This window comes from Schistocerca nitens, chromosome 3, assembly GCF_023898315.1.
Source record: "Schistocerca nitens isolate TAMUIC-IGC-003100 chromosome 3, iqSchNite1.1, whole genome shotgun sequence".
NCBI lineage: Eukaryota > Metazoa > Arthropoda > Insecta > Orthoptera > Acrididae > Schistocerca > Schistocerca nitens.
The window spans coordinates 711,082,840-711,105,499 of NC_064616.1; the positions used below are offsets into that span (position 1 = coordinate 711,082,840).

Genomic DNA, 22,660 nt, shown 5'->3' on the forward strand with positions numbered 1-22,660 from the left:
CCACGCAGCCTGCTGTGCGATGTATACGAAATGACATTGATCGCGCTTTGTTCATCGACCCCCTACCCCGTGACGTCACTAGTAGCAGCTGTAGTTGTTTTTGTTTAGGTGCTCTCGACCAGTTAGAGGAGCGAACCAGGCGAGGAGCGACCCGATTGGTGGAAGCGAAGTTCGTGCGGCCCGTACTGTCACTGAAAACCCCAGTGCAAGCGTGAGACGCCAGTAGCTTGTGGTAAACATTAGAAACAGTGGTTGGAAGAACGGCGATTTCATTTAGAGTTTTTTTCGTGTTGTTGTGCGATCGTGTCACTGTAAAATGGACTTAATAACGCATAAAATTATAAACATTGTCTTGGACTTCCGTTCGGTGCATCTTCGTACGTAATTTGAATGTACCTGTCGTAATTTCGTTCTTTGTTAGATGTATGTCGACGTAGGATTTTCCATTTGCAAGCATTGTACTGCGTTGTAGCAGAATGATCCATGCAAACAGAAATAAATTAGAGGTAAGTTCTGTCAGCTTTATGCTTTTCGTTTTAGTTTTATCACATAACACTCGCACAAATTTTTGGCATCTTTGTACCATCCGCCATTGTGAAACATAAACAGCTGATTTTGATACGCATAGTGGTCCGTAGAGGTTAAGTTTGGACAACTCCAGCTGTAGTATAAAGTACGCTAGTGTATTGACACAGATCGTTCTAATGTGATGTGAGTGTATCTGGAAACGTTCAGTTTCTGTAACATTGGCGTGTATTTTCCAACGAGTAATTAATCCACTTTAAGTAATTATGCTTTACAGAATCAAAGTAGTCTCGCAAACTACGCAGTTTTTTCCGTAAACTTCTAGTTCTGACGTACATTTCTTATTGTTCTTATAAAAATTGCGCGTTTGTATAGATTTCTCAAAGTCCCTGTGAGAAGGTCTACAACTATTTGGTTCTGTATCGTCGCGATAGTATGACGAAAAACCTGTTAGTTTATATATACGTGCGTTATGAGAAGAGCCTAGTAGTAGTTAGGCAGTTTTTGTAGTACAGAAAATGTTACACGGAGCTTTTGTTACGTCGTTATCGAATATTTGACCTGAAGCAAGAAAAGCGTGAAAATTCCATATGCAAGGACTTTTTTTCGCTTTCGCTAGTTCTCTCACTATAACTTTTTATGTTTAAATTCGGTTATGTGGTGCTAGTGTGTAAAGTCGCTATTGGAAATAGTTGTAATAAAATCCAGGAGAAATAGCCGCCTACTTAGTGTTAATTGTATCAGGTTTTCACGAGCTTGCGTGACGTTATATAAACAAATGTAATCTGATGAATATCTGTTGTCTTTTTCATTGTTAATTCGAACTGCCCCTAATACATATTCTTTTGCTCGATTTTTTTTTATAATAAAAATCTTTGGTCGTCTTGTAAAACTTCAGTTTTGTGTGTTGAAATGTTTTGGTTTCATGCCCATAAATATTTGTGACCCGCTGCATTTTATCACTTTGCTATAAGAAATTTCAAAGAAAAAACCAGCAGATTAAAACTTATTCATCGGAAGGGTGGCAAACAGCTGTAATTTTCGATGAGGTCTGTTATTATGTTTGTAAGTACAGGCATTACATAGATTTGATATACAGATTGCTTGGACACAATTTTCTGCTTGTATTTAGACTGGACACTAAGTTGTCAGTTAAAGTAGTTGTAGCTACGTACGTACCTTACTTGGACAGGATGAATTCATGAACGCTACACTGCTGTTGCTGATAAGACGAGCCATAATGTGTAAACATTTTTAGAGTGTAAACATCACGTCGGCCGCGCGAGAGGAAGGTTCTTGTATTCCTGCAGAAGACATACATTGCATGGACAGTTTCCGTTGCAGGATGCAATACAGGCCACTGTATTGTTCGTATTACTTTGTAACAAGTGAAAATTGAGTGCATACTTCGACCATACGCAATCGAATCTTGTAATTGATAAGGCTGTACTGTGTTTTCTTTTGACAGTAACGTTTGACTTGCGCGCGCGCGCGCGCGCGCGCGCGCACACACACACACACACACACACACACACACACACACACACACACACACACACAGAGAGAGAGAGAGAGAGAGAGAGAGAGAGAGAGAGAGAGAGAGAGATATTTTCCTGTAAGTTGAGAGATACCGTAATATGTGATTTCGTATTTTGATAGTGTCGTCGGTCGAATTGACGTAACATGCCTTCGATTAGAGCCCGCACATCTAGGACGTGTGCCAAAACTAGATGTGTGGGCAAAGTGAGTAAATGACGGTTGGAAACCCACGTTCTCTTTCTACACTTGGGCTATGAAGCAAAAGCTCTGGTTGCCGTTATTATTTAACCTTCGTGCTATTGCACTTAATATTGCATACATTATACCCAGTGTGTTGATTTTTGTGCTGAAAAGTGATAAACTACTTCCTTATTCGACAACCACAAGACTAAAGCTTATCCAGAATCATTGTACAACCGAAGCACAAGCTTTGCAGTAGTGGCGAAAGGAAAACGCTGCACTTACATTGTAAGTAGTGTTAAGTCCATGTGCTAGTTCGCGACGTGACACTAGCTGAAGTGATCGGTATATAGGAGCATGAAAAATAAATGTTGCTGCAGTACCTCCCAATTTTTTCAACATTGTAATTCCCGCAGTCTGCCCATATAAAACAGTATTTGCTTCTAATCACTTCGAGCTGATTGGTAGGGGGCGGAGGTGTCATTTCAGCAAGGTCAAGAAGACAACATACTGTTAGGTGAACAATTCAATTTTGGTTATAGCACTTAAGCGGAGCAGGCATTGTGTTCTTTCTGACACGAGTTACTGGAAGATACTTCTCAGAAATTGCGGGTATTGAGTGTCTTCTGCGACTTCAATATACTTTTTAATATAGAACTACCCACAGAAATGTTGCGACAGACTTAGAGGGATTGTAAACGTGTCTTGAAGAACAAATCGAGGATGCGAACGCATGTCCGGGAACTTCATCCAACGACGCTACAGACCGTCAAAGTTGCAGGCTCCGGCGCTTGCCATGAGGCCACCCCTTCGGCAGCAAACGTGACTTTGTACGCTGACGGACCTTAGGAGGTACGTCTCGCCATGTTGTCAGTTATTCAGTGATCGCGACTGATTGTCACGATCGCCAGTGGAGAAGATGGAGCTAGCTGCTGAGTGGAAAGGCCTTGTCTCCTATGAATGCGATGCTCTTATTGCCTCGAGGATTACGGTTTCGGACATTGGTTTCCATACCCTCTAAAATCTCAATTGTTTCTCGGTGTACAGAAGAAAAATAAACTGCAGATAGAAACTAGCGTCTGAAATCGTCATCCACTGAGACAACAGAGCACCATGTTCATAGGAGACAAGGCTAGTATTCGCACAGTTCGAACCATGTTCTCCACTAGCGATCTTGGCAATCAAGCGATCATTGAACAACAAACAACATTGCGAGATTGTCCGTCTACGGTTCGTCAGCGTGCAAAGTCACATTTGCCGCCGAGGGGTGGCCTATGCGCCGGCGCCTGTAGCAATGACACTCTGTGGCGTCTCTGGATGACGTTTTCGGACATGGGTTCCTATCCTCGAATTGTTCCTTAAGGCATTTCGAAGTTTTTCGCAATATTTCTGAGACACCCTGTATAGCTGAAATAGAAGGAATCAAGATTAAGACATTCGGTTGCCTAATCCGAACAGTAGGAAGCAGAAGGTTGCATTTCACTCTCGCATAACAAGACATTAGCTAGCATCTTACGGGATATTGTTAACATGTTTTCCTTAGGGCACTCTCTTCGTAACATACATTAACAACCTGCCTTCAACTGCTGCAGATGCGTTAACTACGAAGGCTTTGTCGGAGTATTTTATTTTATATCGTTTTTCTCGAATTTGCTTCCTTATTCTACAATCAACTCGATATAAAGTATGTAGTGTGTTTGATGGCAGGCATTTTGTATGTAGATGAACGTCGTCGTTACGGATTCTGGTCGGAAGTGAATAACGTAGCAAATCTCCTCCACTTCGTCGACAACAAAAAGGCTCTCCAAATTGCAAACATAATACCATCCAGATTTGACCCAGCATGCAGTAAAAAAAAAAAAAAAAAAAAAAAAAAAAATTCGGTGAAATTGAAAGTAGTGTTGGTAACATTAAAAGTGCAACGGGAATTCCACTGTTGAGAACAGAGGGGAGAGCGGATTGGTGGGAACGGTACAATGAGCTTTGGAGGACTTAAGATCAAATGAGGCAGAAGGGATAGATAACATTCCATCAGAATTTCTAAAATCAACGGGGAAGTGGCAACAAAACGACTATTCACGTTGGTGTGTATACTGTATGAGCCTGGGGACATAGCATCTAACTTTCGGAAAACATCATTCACGCAATTCCGAAGACTGTAAGAGCTGACAAGTACGAAACTTACCGCGCAATCAGCTTAACAGCTCGTGAATCCAAGTTGCTGACAAGAGGAATAAACGGGAGAATGGAAAAGAAAATTGTGGATGTGTTAGATGATGATCAGTTTGGCTGCATGAAAGTAAAGGCAACAGAGGCAATTGTGACGTTGCATTTGATAATGGAAGCAAAACTAAAGAAAAATCAAGACACGTTCATAGGATTTGTCGACCTGGAAAAAGCATTCGACAATGTAAAATGGTGCAAGATGTTCGAAATTCTGAGAAAAATAGGGGTAAGGTAGAGGGAGAGACGCGTTATATATATAATATGTATAAGAGCCAAGAGGGAATAATAAGAGTGGGCGACCAAGAACGAAGTGCTCGGATTAAAAAGGGTGTAAGACACGGATATAGTCTTTCGTCCCTACTGTTGAATCTGTACATCGAAGAAGCAATAATGAAAATAAAAGAGGTTCAGGAGTCGTGAAGAAGAATTACATGTTCTTCTGAATGGAATGAACAGATTGAGTAGAGAATATGGATTGAGAGTAAATCGAAGAAAGGCGAAAGTAATGAAAAGGCAGAAACGAGAACAGCGAGAAACTTAACATCAGGATGGATGGCCACCAAATAGATGAAGTTAGGGTATTCTGCTGCCTAGGTAGCAAAATAACCAATTACGGACGGAGCAAGGAGGACATCAAAAGCAGACTAGCAATGGCAAAAAGGGCATTCCTGGCCAAGATGGCCAAGAGAAGTCTAATAGTATCAAACATAGGCCTTAATTTGAGAATGTACGTTTGAATCTCAGCATTGTATGGTAGTGAAACCTAGACTGAAGCATTTGAGATGTGGTGTTACAGACCAAAGGTGAAAATTAGGTGGACTGATAAGGTAAGGAATGAGGAGGTTCTGCACAGAACCGGAGAGGAAAGGAATATGTGGAAAGCACTTATGAGGACGACAAGATGAAAAGACATCATGTTAATACACGAGGGAATGACTTCCGTGGTACTAGGAGGAGCTGTAGAGGGAGACAGATTGGAATACATACAGCAAATAATTGAGGACGTAGGTTGAAAGTGCTACTCTGAGATGAAGACAGCACAGCAGAGGAATTCGTGGCGGCCACATCAAGCCAATCAGAAGACTAGCGACTAAAAAAAAATACAAAATATGTACACGTTTTCGAAATACTTTCTACACTTGGGTTCTACTTATGGACCAAAATAACTAATTTTGAAATGTTCACTGTTTTAATAAATAAACTTGGCATTCACTATCACGCAAAATAATAATGTTATACCCACCAGTTGGCAGCACTTGTGCATGATGGAAAAACTGAACATTCACAAATGTGTACTTCAGATTTCCATTGGGGAAAAATATTTCTGTTGCAACCAAGACACATTAAGAGATAATGTAGCCAGAGGGTCTGAAAGGGTTAACATAGATGTCTAATTGAGAAAGGAGTAAGTTAAAATAATGACGTGCCTAAGTTATGTAGTGATCTCTGTGAGAAGCCAGGTGAATTAGCCACTGTCGGATGTTAGATGTAAAGTCTCGTAATTCTTCAGTGATAAAGATGGACATATAAATAAGACAACCTTTAAAATAGAGATGGTGGTCAGTGTGCTGCGGTTATGCCAGTATCTAGCTAATACTCGTGAAAGCTAATTTCACTGCACGTTAGCTGGATATTGACAGAACAGCAGCAGATTGATCAGTATACCTTTTCTAAGGGATGGATTATTAGATGCCTAGCTTTATCACTGGTGATTTACGAGTCCTAACCCTGCGTCCAACATGGAATTGATGCTTCAGCAGTGGCTGATGCACTTCGTTTCCCAGTAATCACTATATAAGTTACGTACACGTTTTTTCTTATAAAAAGAGAGTTCTTATCTCTGTTGACTTATTTTAAAATGCTGACAGTGTTAATATTAGGAAGTGCAGGTCGCACTTCATTATTCATTTGGTTGCCTGACGATTGAAGAAACCAAAACTAGTAATGAGCGATCTGGACTTCGTATTATCATCAGTTTATATTTAGTAGGTGTTGTTCCGTTTAGAGTCTAAAATTATCGCCTGTATAGTATCTTTCCAACGTAAGTCTGCTTTGCAGAAACATCACTCAAATACGTTAATATTATGTTTGTTTACCATCCGTTACATGCTGGTCTGATTTTTACTTTGCTGCGTAATTTTTATACCTGTTATTCCTTTTAGCCTTTCATGTTCAATGGTTGGATATGAATACTGAAAGAAGTTGCTTGAACTGACTCGCTTATTTCAGACTTTATTTATTCTTGAAGCATACGTGAACTCAGTGCTTCCAGGATTATTTAGAACTGCGTGTTGTAATGTAACGTGGGACTAATGGCTAAGTGTCACCAATTGGCTTAGGGGTCCATTGTGGGAAGCTGCAATCGGGTTCATTATTAACTTCGCACACATAATAACTTGACTAGGTGCTGTTAGGCTTAATTGTAATACTGCACATTCATGGGCAGGTAGTGGCACGAAACTCAGATACCCGGAGTTAGGTGTGTGTGTGTGTGTGTGTGTGTGTGTGTGTGTGTGTGTGTGTGTGTGTGTGTGTGTGTTTGTTTTTAGCGTATAATGGACTACTAAATTTTGCTGTTCATAAAACACTCTCTTGTCTCTAAACATTTTTGGATGCTTTTTCTGGGTAATATTCTCTTTAGGACTGGGTTACTACTACTAAACAAAGATAAAGGAAGAAATACTGGCGATTTTATGAGTCGCCAAATCCGGAAAGAAGCAAGTTCCTGATAAGTGACATCTGCTGATTTTACAAATGTCACCGTACATTATTTAATGCCTTCTAGAAGTGCGGTAAGTCAACTTGGCTACGACCTATGCGTAGTCTGAAGACCTCTTGGAGTAGTTTTGAGCTGTGCCTTTATGACGTACAGGTTTCCACCTGTTTTGTACCCCAAGTAAATAGTAAAGGACACGTTTTTTCTTCACCCCTTCCCTCAAACTTTTTTGGTAGCTTGGGTACCTACAAAATATCCGGCACGAGTCGTAAATCCATGACAGGGTTCATATTGAACGGGCGTGGTAATCAAGCCAATGGTAAAATTTTCCAGAATACTGGAAATACCTGCAGTGTTGTTCTCAAAGCAGTCTTTCATAATGGCCATGATGGGTTATGTTAAGACTAGTGGACCTGGACCATACAACATGAAAACGTTTCGCTCGCACATAGAATTGACGGACAGTGACTTCATGATGATCAGAATCCATAGCCAGATGCCGTCTCCGCTGGAACTGTTACAATCAGCGCACTAGTAACTAAACCAAGGGATTTTTCCCCCCTAGATGATACAATGAAAAACGGTGTGCCTAGGGTAGGCAAATGGAATCTTAATGGAGGCTCTCAGACAGCACCTGTGTTTGATTTCTCGTGTCAGTGAGAGTGCATTATTGCGTGCGTCACGAAATTGGTATTATGACGTAACTATTTTTTATCTCTCTAGATGACAGTACTGTCATTGCAGTGTTCTCGATACGCGCTTGATATAAGCCAAAGAATACTGAATCTTTCACTCCGTTTCGTTGAGGGAATGTTCCATCTACCTGCCGCCCACTATCAAGCCCCGTTTTGATTGTTAGTTCACGCAGTCATCAACTGGAAACTATCTATGCGATACGTAAAGACTGGAGGACTTTGCACTCGGAAACCGTTAAACAGTATGGACATTTGATGTCACTTCGCCCGACTGTCCAAGGATTTTTATTGTTTGTTGAGATATATATATATCTCTCAACAAACAATAAAAATTTATATATAAAGATGATGTATTTGATGAGGCCCATGCATTTTTACCCAACTGCTTGAAGAGGTAGAAATTGATTAAGCTGTACTTAATAGTGACACGGACTGTCTGCCTGGAAGGAGACAAGTCAGCTGAAGACTACCAGCAATCTATAAAGAACGCATTTCCAGTATGGCACTCAACGTAGCCCAGTTGTTTGCGAATGAAAACTGCAGAATGCTAATGTATTTGTAGTTACGATCTATCCTAAGATTTTTCGTTCGCCATTAACCAGAGTGCAGGACATAATGCTGTAAAATCCCTGAAATAATAACGCTGTTCAATATTCAGTAAGTAAATAGGTCGTTCATCATTGTACGGCAAAGCTTTATTTTTGTAATCTAGTTATTAGGCTGCCGCAACGTCCTGTATAAAAAAATAGCGTGCATTTGCTTGAAAGGATGCTTGTTTTGCGGGGTTTCATCTTTTTATCCCTCGTTTTTCGACAAATAATATCTTAGAGAGAATATTTTCAAATACTTGACCCCCTCCCTCCCAAGATCTCTCTGTTCTTATATTTTTCCTTGTCACCTCTTATTTCCATATAGATCACAAAGACCTTGCCAGAATAATGCAACATTCCTGGAATAATGTTGTCCAGTGTACTGGATGATTTAGCCATCGACGTAGTTCATAACGTGTTGATGTGGTGTCTAAACTGCTGAATTGGTGGCAATCAAGCGAGTCTTTAGCCTTGCACTGGCAAGATGTTTCTAATCTGCAACGACTCCCTGAGCAGTCTTCAGGCTGTAGACCAGTGCTACCCTCGTCACCTGGTAGCCACGACTATCCAGGATCTTCTTTCTGACTTCCATCAAGCTGGGTGCCCAGTCCCCTTTGGGTGGGGCCCTGGACATGTTTGGGGTCTGAGGGAATGAACATGCTGGCTGGTTGGCAAAGTTGACTACCAGGATGCCGGGTTCGGAAATAAGAGTCCCAGAACTGGACCTTCGGTCGACTCTAAGCCATCAGTTGTTGGTCTGCAGCTCATAATGGTCCGCCCTGGACTCCCCGAACAGAGAACATAAAGGAGACCACGACCACGTGACGGTCTTCCCTCCGCGCTTGTCGCAAGGAATCCAGTGCCATTAGCTGGCTACGCATTGGCCACACTTCGCTGACTCATGGCCGTATTCACCCGCGTGAAGATTTACCTTACTGCCGATGTGGTGCCCGCCTGACGGTGGCCCACATCATACTAGACAGCCCAAATTTGGCTGTGTTGCGGCGATATCTTAAATTCCCTGACATACTACGTCTGGTGCTAGCGGACGACGCCAAAGCCGCTTACCTGGTTTTACGTTTCATCTGCGAAGACAATTTCTACTCGTCTCTGTGAAATGGGACGCTTTGGCCTCATTGACCGCCTGAAGGGTTGAGGGGCACCCCTCGCCTGCTCTGGCTCTGGCTCTGAGGACACACAGCGGTCCTTGATCGGCGGTCCAGCCTGGCCCCTACCCTTCTCCAAATTCTTTTACATTTGCCGTTTTTAATGTAGTGCGCCTTTCCTAAAATCTTATCTTGTCTGTGCGGCTTGTCTTCTTGGGGTAACGGATGGCGAGGTAGTGCTGGTCGGGTGCACAGGATGCGTCTCCCATTGTATAACATCCAGGGGACTCCAACTGTATTACGGGCAGAGCGGCTCGCCAACCCTACCACCTCTCACACCCCTACTACTTCTCCTTGATTTAATCTGTCTTACTTTATTGGGCTTCCCAGGATTTATCTTTATCCTTCCGCTGAGTATTATTCCTGGTTCGATAAATATAGGATGATCTCGCAGTTTGGTCCCTTTAACTTCAACAACCAACCAACTTCTGTTGTGAAATCTCAGGGGCAAATGTCTCATTTAATTTTTGTGTTGATTTAATATCCATACCCCGATGTAGTTAGTGTTTGTATTTGTCGTGCACTAAAGCTACAGTTGCAAGCCAAGTCGGTATCCGTTGCGATTTCGTAATTTGATAGTGAAACCCCGCAGATTTGTGGAATTTAACACAGCAGTTTCTGTATGAACGTAGAGACTTTAGAAAGTAAGATATACGTGTCGTCCTACACTGAAACCATTACGCAACAAGAGTGGCGTGTTCTCAGAAGAGAAGGTATGTTTCGGATGTCCAGCAGAGACAGTTCTGCTGCGATACACAGTCTGCGAGCGAAATGGGGAGCAACAGGAAACGTACTACAAAGTTGAACACCCGGGACGGTAAGATTCTAGAGGGCAAAGCATGTAAACAACACACATTCACCGTGAAATTCTCGCGATATATAAACCAAATGTAATGTCACGCCCAACCGTAGTGAAATAGTGCTAACAATTTGGCCAAGGCAGCACAGAAGTTGGTGATGCTAATCGGGAAGGAAGGAAGATCTGGCACAATGAGATTTCCATCTTCTCGGTAAGCTGAAAGAATATCATAAGGGTGTGTGGGGGGGGGATTTTTCCAGCGATGAAAACGTTCACATAGCGGTTCTTGAATGGCTCCATGATCAAACAGCAGATTGTGTTGATAAAACCTCGGTGTCTTACGTGGGTTGCGCCGATAAGACTTGGGTATTTGAGAGAATCGTGTCTGCAGGCACAAATGTGCTAAAGGTCCAAGCTGCTTCTTCCCTTGTTATGGAGCGAGATGGTGCGATGGTTAGAACACTTAAGTGAAATTCATGAGAATGGCGGTTCAGAACTCCTCCTAGCCATCCAGATTTACATTTTCCGTGGTTTCCCTACATAGTGTGAGATAAATGCCAGGATGGTTACTCTGAAAATGACACTTCAGATATACCTTACGTCATATCCCAATTCTCATCTCGAATGACCTCGGCGCCAACGGGATAAGAACACTGCCCGTGTGGAACCTTGAGATACTTTGTTTTCCGGATCCGCTCCAATTTTTAAACGATCACAAGTATCCTAGACTGTAATATTTTCCATATTAGATTCTGTAACATTACGAGAAGAGTGTATATGCCGTCTTGTTCTGTGTGATGACTGACACTGACGGTAGCACTTGAAAGTCTCGTATTGTACGTCAAAATCCAAAAACTGTCCCAAAAGCAAGTCACCGTTTTCGTGGCGAGGATTGACTGTTTCGGTGTAATGTATCATCAGGTTGATGAAATCGATAAGGAAGTAGTTATAGTTAAGGCAATGGACTCTCATCAGGACGAACTGATTTCAAATCCCCATTCAGCCAGCCACACAAATGCCAGAATAGTTGCATTGAAAAGGACCCTGGCACATTTTCTGCCCTATACTTGGCGAACCTGATTATTTTCTCCGTCTCAAAAGTCCTCATCGTCGACCCTAAACTGAAAGAACTCCCCTAAGCTCTAAACGTCTAATACGAGGCGTCTATATGTGGCATCCTTCTGTTCCGCGACCTTTGCCCTATGTACCAACACTCTAACAATTGATGCTTCAACATATCGCACATATATTAATCCATTTCAAGTGTAGTCTCCAATGAACATCTCTAATGCATTCCTCATAGATTCTACTTTACAATATTGTTAAGGTGCGTATGTGTTTTTAATTTCTTTGACGTTTTGATAACAAATTGATAACCGAAATATATCTGTACTCCATAGACCACTTTAGGGAGTGTGGAGGAGGAGGGTACTGCGTGTATCAATATCTTGTTCCATCTGCGGTTGATGCCCGGGAAAGTAAAGCCTGTGTATGAGCTTTTATTATCTGATTTTACCGCCATTACCATTTGGCGAGATGTAAGAGACAGGAATTAATATTTGTTCTTGGAACTTGGGGGTAAAATTTTAACCGCAGATCTATCGGTGAACGTAGCGTCTTTTAGCGCCCACGAATGGAATAGAATTATTTCCGCGAGAAAAAGTGTGTCGTTCCTCTTCCATGTACCTTCATCTCCTCGAGCACTCCTACTTGGTACGGTTCGTAGACCAGAGGGCAGCAGTCAAGAACAAGCCGAAAAAGGTTGTATAAGCCCCACCTCTTTTATGGATAAATTAAGTTTCCGTAGAATTCTCCCAGGAAATCTGTCTGGCATCTACCTTTCCCAAAACCATTAAGACGTGGTTCTGCATTTTAAATCGCTCTGTATGCATACTCGTGTGTGTTTAACGGCTGTGGCGGTTTCCATTCATCGTCAGTAGTGTATTAAAATACTGAATCAACCTCTGTATAATTATCTATCGCCTTCTGGACCTCATATATGGACAGAGCGTGTAGTTGCATTAGATGCCTGTTTATAGAATTCATGCTGTTTCCTAGAGAGGAAATATTTAAAAAAAAGTTCAAATGGCTCTAAGCACTATGGGACTTAACACCTGTCATCCGTCCCTTGGACTTAAAACTACTTAAACCAAACTTACACATCCGACATGACACACATCCATGCCCGAGGAAGGATTCGAACCTGCGACCGTAGCAGCAGCGCGCTTCCGGACTGAAGCGCCTAGAACCGCTTGGTCACGGCGACCGGCAGGAAATATTCGGGCTTCTACGCGAACACAAAACATGTTCCAGAATTTGCAGGTGGGTAACGTCACCGATGTAGTATTATAGTTACATGCATCTGTTCGCCAGCCTTTTTCGAAAACAGGAATTTCCTGCGCCTTTTGCTAGTCACGTGAAAAGTCCCCTTGCTCCAGCGACCTACGATAGGCTGATTTTAGCGTTTGTGCGATTGTATAGAGAACCGCATTGCATTCTTCTGGAGTGAAAGAGTTTCGGAAGACCTTATTTAGTGTTTTTGCTTTCCGACTGTCATACTTCGTTGCGATACCAGAATTATCACGGAGTGAAAGAATAGCTTATCTTGAGTCGTTTACAGACCTTACAGAAACAAGAACATTAGGATATTTCGTAAGGTCGGCCGTTTCTCTTTTTACGCTGAGTTTGGCATCCTTGGCTTTTGCCAAAAAGGTTCTGGGTGGTTTGGAGCTCTTTCTCCTTTCGTAACACGGTTATTGAACTACGCAGAGTCTTCCCATCCATCAAGCACGTCAAAAGAATGTTTCGAAACTACTGACTTTCCCAGTGATATTCCACATTTCTAGCGAGATAAATGTATGATGACAGTCGTTAACGTTATTTAAACACCTGTAGTTAGCGATTTGCAGGGTGTCCCAAATGTTTAGAGTCAAAATTACATAGATGATAGGTGGTATTATGCTTGACTACAATGAGATAACGGGCAAATTGTGGGAAATGAATTTTTGTAGACATAAACAACTTACACATCTCAGCAACAACATAAGCTCATAGTAACTGTTCAGTGATGACTGCGTGTCTCAGTGTGTGCATTACAGGATAATCCTTTGTGCGCCCTGATCGTGAATCATACCCCTAGACCAAAAAGACCTGTGACAGCACGAACGCGAATTATTCCAGTACACTCCATCCCTCGAAATCGTCCAGGGTGCTCTGGTGTAAGCTGGCGAGATAGTTCTTTCTGCGGGCAGCGCTGTCGTGTGTAGCGGCACGGAATGTTATCAGCAGCGCCGTTTTCGGAGGCGTGAAACCAGTTAATCACCCTATATTTTGCCACCGTGAGAATCTGTAACGGCTAAATATAATAATAGGTTTTATGGGGGCCTCTTCATTTGGAAGTATCAACGAGAGAGTTAATGACGCAATATGGAAATTCAACTGTTTTCAAAAGTAACGTTCATTCACCTGATCCTAGAGGACAAAGCTCATGTTTTACACGTACAACTGTAACTGAAATGCGTCAGGTGAAGTAAGATAAATAAACTTCTAATAATAATATTAAATACTTAGCAACTTAGGAAGTATTAGACTCGAAAAAATCAAAAACAAGTTTTGGAATTTCCTTTAAAATCTTACATTTTGCAGTTTTAAAGTTTATAAAAATTACATTTTGTTAAGATGGCAGAAAGAGGAGTAATTGACATATTGTTGCTACCTCATTAACATACATTACGATTAATTTAATATACATAGATAAAATTGTTCTTTAAAAACTAATATAAATTAAAATAGTGCTAGAAATCGGGTAGCTTCATTCTACTAAGAAGCACATATTTGTTCATTCACACACACACACACACACACACACACACACACACACACACACACACACACACACAGAGAGAGAGAGAGAGTGAGAGAGAGAGAGAGAGAGAGAAAGAGAGAGAGAGAGAGAGAGAGAGAGAGAGAGAGAGAGAGTGTTTGCTGGACGTTAATGTTGAGGTAGGTCACTATGACCAACAGTGCCTGGATTTTTGTGAAAGCCTGCCAAAATCAAGTTAGCAACCGTGCAAAAACATGTCGATGCCAGCTAATTTTGTTTTTGTTTTTTTTTTTTTAAGCAACCGTATAAAAATATTGCCGATGCCAGTTGATAATGTGACACTGTATGCGAACTGTGGTTATGTAATATAATTATATGGAAACATGTTTTGACATATTGCTTGGAACGTGGAACGCAGTGCCAGACAAGTGAACCCTGCGACCAAACTCCTAGAATGGACTGCAGCCATGTTGATTAATTCATCATTGACCCTCTACGAAATTTATAGTACGGATCTGTGGCTGTATAGAAGGTGGCTCAGGTTTTATTGACTTGGACATGAGAAAACGCCACAGCACTGACCGAATGGGATGAATGAAGGTGTGCGCCAATGGTCTCGTTTAAGATTGGCCGTCTGTCTCAAGTCAGCAACGAAGTGGTACGAATAATGGTGAAAACAGGCAGTTCCATAATGTTTCAATGGCTGGACAGTTTTCAACGGATTTCATAAAATCTTTCGCTGGAGATAATCGCTGAACTATTAGGATACAAGAGATTGTACAGTCTCTGTGTTCCAAGACGCCTTCCCAAGGACTACAGACCGGCGATTGACGAACGGAAGTTCGAGAAAGGCCCAGAGGATTGTTCACGTAACCCAAAGGGTAAGGCGACTTCTGGGGAAACCTGAAAATCCTGATTAGAGCCCCTCTTTGTGACAAATTTTAAGTTATCGCGACATATTCGTTAGAGGATTTTCAGTCTCTGCATCCAAGAATTACCTGGAAAGCTGAATTTAAGTAATTTTTAGCGTGGAGTTGAGTATAACGAAAAATATTGGGATGTTATTGTGTATGTGCTGTCCCACAAACTGTGTCCCGCAGTAGAGACTTGATGAGGAAATTAATTCCAAGTGGTGCACAGCTCCTGAAAGTGGTTCTAACAGTTAATAACTAACATTGACAGGTAAGTAACTTCTGCACTTCGGGCGTAAGTTGTCTTACGTTGAGCGTCAGCTGCAAGAGGCGAGGATCCCAGGTAGGCTGTAGACTGCACACTAGACCTTCACCCTCACCAAAACATAAAAGTATATTCTTAGCATACGTGCAAAGTTCCGTCAGATACTAATAAATTCACTAGTGAGCAACTGAAGTACCCTATGTAGTAATCTAAATTTTAGTTTCGACCAGATGAGAGCGTCGTTGTCAGGTCATAGAATGAGCTCCACAAAACACCGAATGCATTGGAGAGCCATACCGGTCCGTGATCTGTCAATCGCCACCCACAACGCCAAGAAGGCAAGTACACTTAGGCGCCCCAGACGTACTCACAAGCAGGGTCAAATGAGAGCTGAGGGAAGCCACCAGCGCTCGCTTGCCCGAGGAATGCCCCTGAAATCAAATTTGTGCTTCTGCAGCATTGGAACGGCGCATTCTCTTGCAGAAACGACAGGTCTTCCGGAGGATGCTGTACCTAGGAATATCTAATATCAAATTCGTGACTATGTGGAACCAGTTCCAAAAATTGTATTGGTGTCGTGATTATATGGGAAAATCATCTATACCGTCTCTATCGCCAGGTACTGACGTTCTTTAAAGCTTTCTTTGCCAGGGATTTACAAAATACATTTTAAGAAAAAAAAGAAGCACCACAAAGGAATTATCCCAATGGGTGATGTATATGTTATTACAGAAATTCAATGATTTATTCAATGGGTGATGTATATGTTTCACAGAAATTCAATGATTTATTCAAGAGAAAGAGCTTCGCAAATTGAGCAAGTCAGTAGCTCGTTGGTCTAGCTCTGGCCCTTATGCAAGCAGCTACTCGCGGACAATTCACATCGATAGAATGACGTTCAGTTATCTCGCGTGTCTGATACTGTCGATGAAAGTAATCTCGTACGAGCAAATAGTCTTGGCATTTGTGAGAAGGTTCCAGAACCACTACTGCATTGGGACCACAAAGGCGAAAAAATATGTATTATTGATAGAAAACATCTGCGTCTAGTGTTAAAGATATTACATGAGAATACCAAGGGATGTGGTGCAATGGTAAGACGCTGGACTCGGGAAGACGGCACATATTTTCGTCCGGCCATCTAGATCTGAATTCGCCGTATTTCCCCAAAATTCCTGTCCGGATGGTTCCATTGCAAAAGACATTGCGACTTCCTCTCCCAGTCCGAGACGAAACTCCGTTTCAAACGACATCGTAGTCAAGGATATGGCCTAAAGTTCTTCCTTCAATTTGAATCAGAATGTGAAGGAATCTCAGTGCCAGTTTTATCTACAAGTCTCTCCTCGGTGCATTACATTCCTGTAGAGCATAGGAAAATGAGAATATTACGCGTAACTTCTGTACAGTTCTTTCGTGACTTCCCAGGTTCGTCGGGGAATTTCCTAAAATTCATGGGTCATTACTGGCGATTAGTGTGGGCGCGCGCGACGGCTGTTGGTTGACTCACATACGGAAGTGGATACACCACTGTAACACATCATGTTGACCTACGAAGACCTAAGTACACGGAATGGCCCCTCGCCCATGAGATTTCACAGTAGCCTGATCATCCCTGAGGCTTAACGTACGCCCTTCTTCCCGATTTCTTCTCGGCATTGCGCCTCAACGTAAAGTTGGACAGAAGAAAATCATGTGTGACTTACTTCAATCGTGGACAGAATGTGGCCACAATAGCGTTTGGTGTTGTAGTAAGCAACGCCACGCTCCACCAATCATGTGCGAACTGTAGAAATTACGGAGTGTAATGGTTAAGACTTGGGGTGTCATTTGTCAAAATCACTCCTTTTCTTTACCACGTATCAGACGGTCAATATGTTCTTTTTCTCCCGCCGCTTCTGCGCGCTGTGCTCGTCGATATTAACATAGCACGGTCATGCCTGTGTCCGTGCAATTTGCTACTCCCAAGACCATATTTTGCGTATTACATGACATTGTGAACCCTGTGAGGTACTAGAAACTGTCACTGATCGAAGATGTGTTAGATTTTACAAGGAGTACGGCGCGATATTAAATGTTCAAATACACTCCTGGAAATTAAAATAAGAACACCGTGAATTCATTGTCCCAGGAAGGGGAAACTTTATTGACACATTCCTGGGGTCAGATACATCACATGATCACACTGACAGAACCACAGGCACATAGACACAGGCAACAGAGCATGCACAATGTCGGCACTAGTACAGTGTATATCCACCTTTCGCAGCAATGCAGGCTGCTATTCTCCCATGGAGACGATCGTAGAGATGCTGGATGTAGTCCTGTGGAACGGCTTGCCATGCCATTTCCACCTGGCGCCTCAGTTGGACCAGCGTTCGTGCTGGACGTGCAGACCGCGTGAGACGACGCTTCATCCAGTCCCAAACATGCTCAATGGGGGACAGATCCGGAGATCTTGCTGGCCAGGGTAGTTGACTTACACCTTCTAGAGCACGTTGGGTGGCACGGGATACATGCGGACGTGCATTGTCCTGTTGGAACAGCAAGTTCCCTTGCCGGTCTAGGAATGGTAGAACGATGGGTTCGATGACGGTTTGGATGTACCGTGCACTATTCAGTGTCCCCTCGACGATCACCAGTGGTGTACGGCCGGTGTAGGAGATCGCTCCCCACACCATGATGCCGGGTGTTGGCCCTGTGTGCCTCGGTCGTATGCAGTCCTGATTGTGGCGCTCACCTGCACGGCGCCAAACACGCATACGACCATCATTGGCACCAAGGCAGAAGCGACTCTCATCGCTGAAGACGACATGTCTCCATTCGTCCCTCCATTCACGCCTGTCGCGACACCACTGGAGGCGGGCTGCACGATGTTGGGGCGTGAGCGGAAGACGGCCTAATGGTGTGCGGGACCGTAGCCCAGCTTCATGGAGACGGTTGCGAATGGTCCTCGCCGATACCCCAGGAGCAACAGTGTCCCTAATTTGCTGGGAAGTGGCGGTGCGGTCCCCTACGGCACTGCGTAGGATCCTACGGTCTTGGCGTGCATCCGTGCGTCGCTGCGGTCCGGTCCCAGGTCGACGGGCACGTGCACCTTCCGCCGACCACTGGCGATAACATCGATGTACTGTGGAGACCTCACGCCCCACGTGTTGAGCAATTCGGCGGTACGTCCACCCGGCCTCCCGCATGCTCACTATACGCCCTCGCTCAAAGTCCGTCAACTGCACATATGGTTCACGTCCACGCTGTCGCGGCATGCTACCAGTGTTAAAGACTGCGATGGAGCCCCGTATGCCACGGCAAACTGGCTGACACTGACGGTGGCGGTGCACAAATGCTGCGCAGCTAGCGCCATTCGACGGCCAACACCGCGGTTCCTGGTGTGTCCGCTGTGCCGTGCGTGTGATCATTGCTTGTACAGCCCTCTCGCAGTGTCCGGAGCAAGTATGGTGGGTCTGACACACCGGTGTCAATGTGTTCTTTTTTCCATTTCCAGGAGTGTATGTGTGAATTCCTAAGGGACCAAACTGCTGAGGTCATCGGTCCGTTGCGTGGCGCCTCTAACCGCGCGGACACTCCGCGTGCTGCGCGAAATTAGCTCCTCTCCTTGTTCGTATACATTGAGACATACTTACGAAGTGTAAATTCTCTTGACTGCAAAAGTGCGCAGGTTCCTGTTCACAAATAGGGTAAAAGTCGGATGTACATAATCACACACCAAAGTCGCTGACCTGGTTTTCTTGCAGGCTCCTAGAGCATACTCTTAAGTTACTGAAATAAAACAGGCTCAGCACGGATTTAGGAAAATCTGCTCGCGTGAAACACAGGTTGCTGCATTCACGCAAGTCCTCTTGCAACAGTTGGAGAAGTTGAACAGATGGACTCCATCTTCCTAGATTTCCGATGGGCATTCGACTCTGCACTGCGTCGTCGACTACTAACCAAAATATCATACGGTGTAAGTGACTGTCTCGAGGAATCTGTATTGGACAACGAGAATTCTTAAGACGAAAGTATCAACGGGTGTGCACCAAGAACTTCTAATGTTCTCAACATACGTAAACGATGTACCAGAAACATTCAGCAACACTACGATACGATGCTGTTTGCAGGAAAGTATTACCATTCGTTGATCGCAAGGAACAACAGGAAGACTTCGACAACATTTCCACTTGTTGTAATGAATGGCATTTCTCTCCAAATGTGGATAAACGTAAGACAATGGTTATAACAGAGGCTCCTATGCTATCTGGTTACAAGATGTGTGAGCATCTTGAGTTCGTCAAATCGTTTAAGTACTTAAGTATAACACTAAGAAGGTATATGAAATGGAACGATCACGAAAATCATTATTAGGGAAAGCGTATTGAAGACTTAGATTTGTGAGGAAAGTTCAGTGCATCAGTAAAGGAAATTGTATACATGACGTTAGTCAGACCAATTCTAAAGTACTGCACCAGTGGGTAGAGTCCTTATCATGTAGACTACAATCGTCAAACGAATCCAGGTATACGTTACCAGGATCTTAACATGTCGGTTTAGCCTATACGAAAATGTAACAAATTTTCGGGGCACTTAAATGGAATCGTTGTAAGTAAACGACTACGTAGTTATCGCTAAACAGTGCTGGGTAAATTTAGGAAACTTGTATTCGAAGAAGACTATGCGACCATTATGGTGTCGTCATCGAATACATCGTTTAGAAATTATGAGTTCATCTTTACTGCTAGAGATGACCCTACACCCTACTTACTATTTGCACGACTAAAGCCGGTGACGTAGTGATTGAAAGGTTTACCAGGAAGGAGTGACAATCAAACCCATGTCTTTATTTACTGATTAATCTTTTCTGTGGGATCCCTAAACCAGTTTAATTGAATGCTCAGATGGTTTCTTTAATTAGGTCGTAATCGATTCTTTCCTCCATCGTTATCTTGTGTTGACGAGATGCTGACCCCTTAACCTTTCTTGTAATTCGGCCTGTGATATCGACACTCTGACCTCTTTCATCGTTTACATTTAGTTTTTGTGTGATGACGGAGGTTCCTTCCCGGTTTCGTGACTTACATGTGCAGCTGTGTTTTTATACCTTCTTATGCCACGCTTTTTAATTGCCGGATTCCCTTAACTGACGTAATTATTTCCTCAAACAAGGAGATGAAGTAGTAGAAGTGCGAGATGAGTATGAGTATTGCTGTGACTAGCTGTGTGAAGTCGCTTATCCGAACCGCTGTCTTTCCGCATTATTGCGAAGTTCCTAATCTTTTTTTATTATTATTTTAAGAAAAAAAAGCTGGGGTTTCTACGTTAATTTTACTAACCATAGGTAGTTAGGATGTTTTCTGTGAACATGATATGTACAAAGTTTAACGAAAAGGAAGACTGTTTTCATCTGTATTGATGTAGCAGTATTCTTGTGAGAATTTCCATGAAAATTAATGCACCCGTTGCCAGTGGACGAACAGTTTACTACGGACATGTATTTTGCGCTCCGCCAGAACTCACAATACACAATAAAAAATAATCGAAATTGATGGCGAAAATCTGAATACAACACAAATTCGTTCCATTAGTATGGCTCAGTTTAGTCGGCGCACCTCAGCACCCGTTCCTTCCAGTGCCGAAAACATTTCGTTTTCGGTAAGGCTGCGTCGGTGCTACAGTTTCTTTGCCTTCCAATGAAGAGGAAGAATACACCTATAGTAAACTGCTCGTCCATTGCCACTGAGTTTGTCTATTTTGAAGAAACCTTTTATAACGTATGGACATAGTTAAACGTCGTAGAGAAGTCAGGAATACGCCGCCACCGATAGTTCCTCAGTAGTTGGAGCAGTCTCAATTTTTTGTCAAGTTGTGTGTGTTTCCTTGTAGTTACTCCCCCTATGATGATCTTTGTACTCAACGTTGTACATGTATTAGTTTCATAATGCAGTCGTCAGTGTTGAAATGTGAATACTCAATCAATGCAGACAGTTTTAAATAGACATGTAATCTTACTCATTCTGTTACTTTAAAGAACGCCGACAGTGTGTCCTAGAAAGTACAAAGAGGTACTTCTAGCGTGTTAAAGTCTTAGTGCCCTTCCAGTGGCGGCTTGTGGTACACTTTCTCACCAAGAAATACATTAAAAAAGAAGAGAAAATCAGTGCTCTTCTCATGTTGTAATGCACGATTAAAAAAAAAAAAGAAAAAAAAACACAAAACAGATTGCTCGCCCTTGTCTCGACAGCATCTGCTTGTAATAGCACCAAAACATGTGCTCAAAATGAAGTACTGCTTTGCAGAATAAAAGAAATTTAGTTAAACTGCGACTCTACGTAAGCAAAATGTAGTAAGCTTGCCTTTTCAGCAGGACCGATGTTAACACCGTTCGATTGTTTATCTGCGTTTCGATGTGGTGGTGGTGGTGTTTTACAGAAACTCCATTCTTCCCTTCACATTTGGAAATTTTTTAATCCTCTGTGACTGAAGAAGTTTCACCGATTCGCTCAATGTATCAACAAAGATTATTAACTTACGTAATCGAACAAGCTCAAAGCTCCACACATAATGTTGAACTCGTCTCTTCCATAAATAGTGTGTTCCATCCGAGTTTTCTTTGCTTCCAAAATAGAATAGCATTCAATAGCAAGAAGTTTCTGGAAAATTGACAGAGTAAGTCTTGAATTTCTCTGGCAGCCAACGGGAGGCTGCAGCTACGTGTCAAGTGAATTTGAATCTTTCTTTCGCCTCTTAACTTACATCATCAGATACTTCGTTGGCCTCTCGCAGTAGATTACACGCCACTCCTCCATCTCTCCCGCGTTGATGGTACTTGTGCAAATCTGTCATTCATCCCTCCTGTAATGTTTTTAATTTCACACTCAAAAGTTGTCAGTTGAATTTGTGCATAATTTGGGTCAATATCCCTTTTCTGTAGTTGATTATACATAATATCCACATAGATCATAATTATATGAAAAAACGAGAGCCAGAAAATGAACCTTCATAATTTTTACTAAGCCACAGGCTTATGGGATGGTGTTTCTATTACAATTTTTCCTCATTGCTCATATTATTCATGCACTTGATAATATCTTCGCTATATTCGAAAACAATATTGACACTCCTTAATTGGAAATTCCATAGAGTAGGCATTCAACGTGGCTGTCATTTTCGTGCCATTTCGTTAAGAATTGCTGTTCTTTATGAAGACGGTGAAAAAAACCTGCAAAGTCCCTGA

At 42.6% G+C, this 22,660-nt stretch overlaps 1 protein-coding gene across 8 annotated transcripts in view; it reads left to right on the forward strand.

Moving 5' to 3' along the window:
* The first annotated feature begins 143 nt into the window (after positions 1-143).
* LOC126248683 (F-box/LRR-repeat protein 2) overlaps positions 144-22,660 on the forward strand; it is a 295,973-nt gene continuing 273,456 nt past the window's right edge. For 2 of the 8 annotated variants that reach the window (XM_049949951.1, XM_049949950.1), the window contains exon 1: positions 144-506. Coding sequence is in view for 5 of the 8 variants with exons in the window: in XM_049949950.1 (XP_049805907.1) it covers positions 477-506 (30 nt within the window). In the remaining 3 variants the exon portion in view is untranslated. The remainder of the gene's footprint in view (positions 507-22,660) is intronic. The other 6 variants (XM_049949954.1, XM_049949953.1, XM_049949955.1 and 3 more) reach the window with 4 other exon arrangements.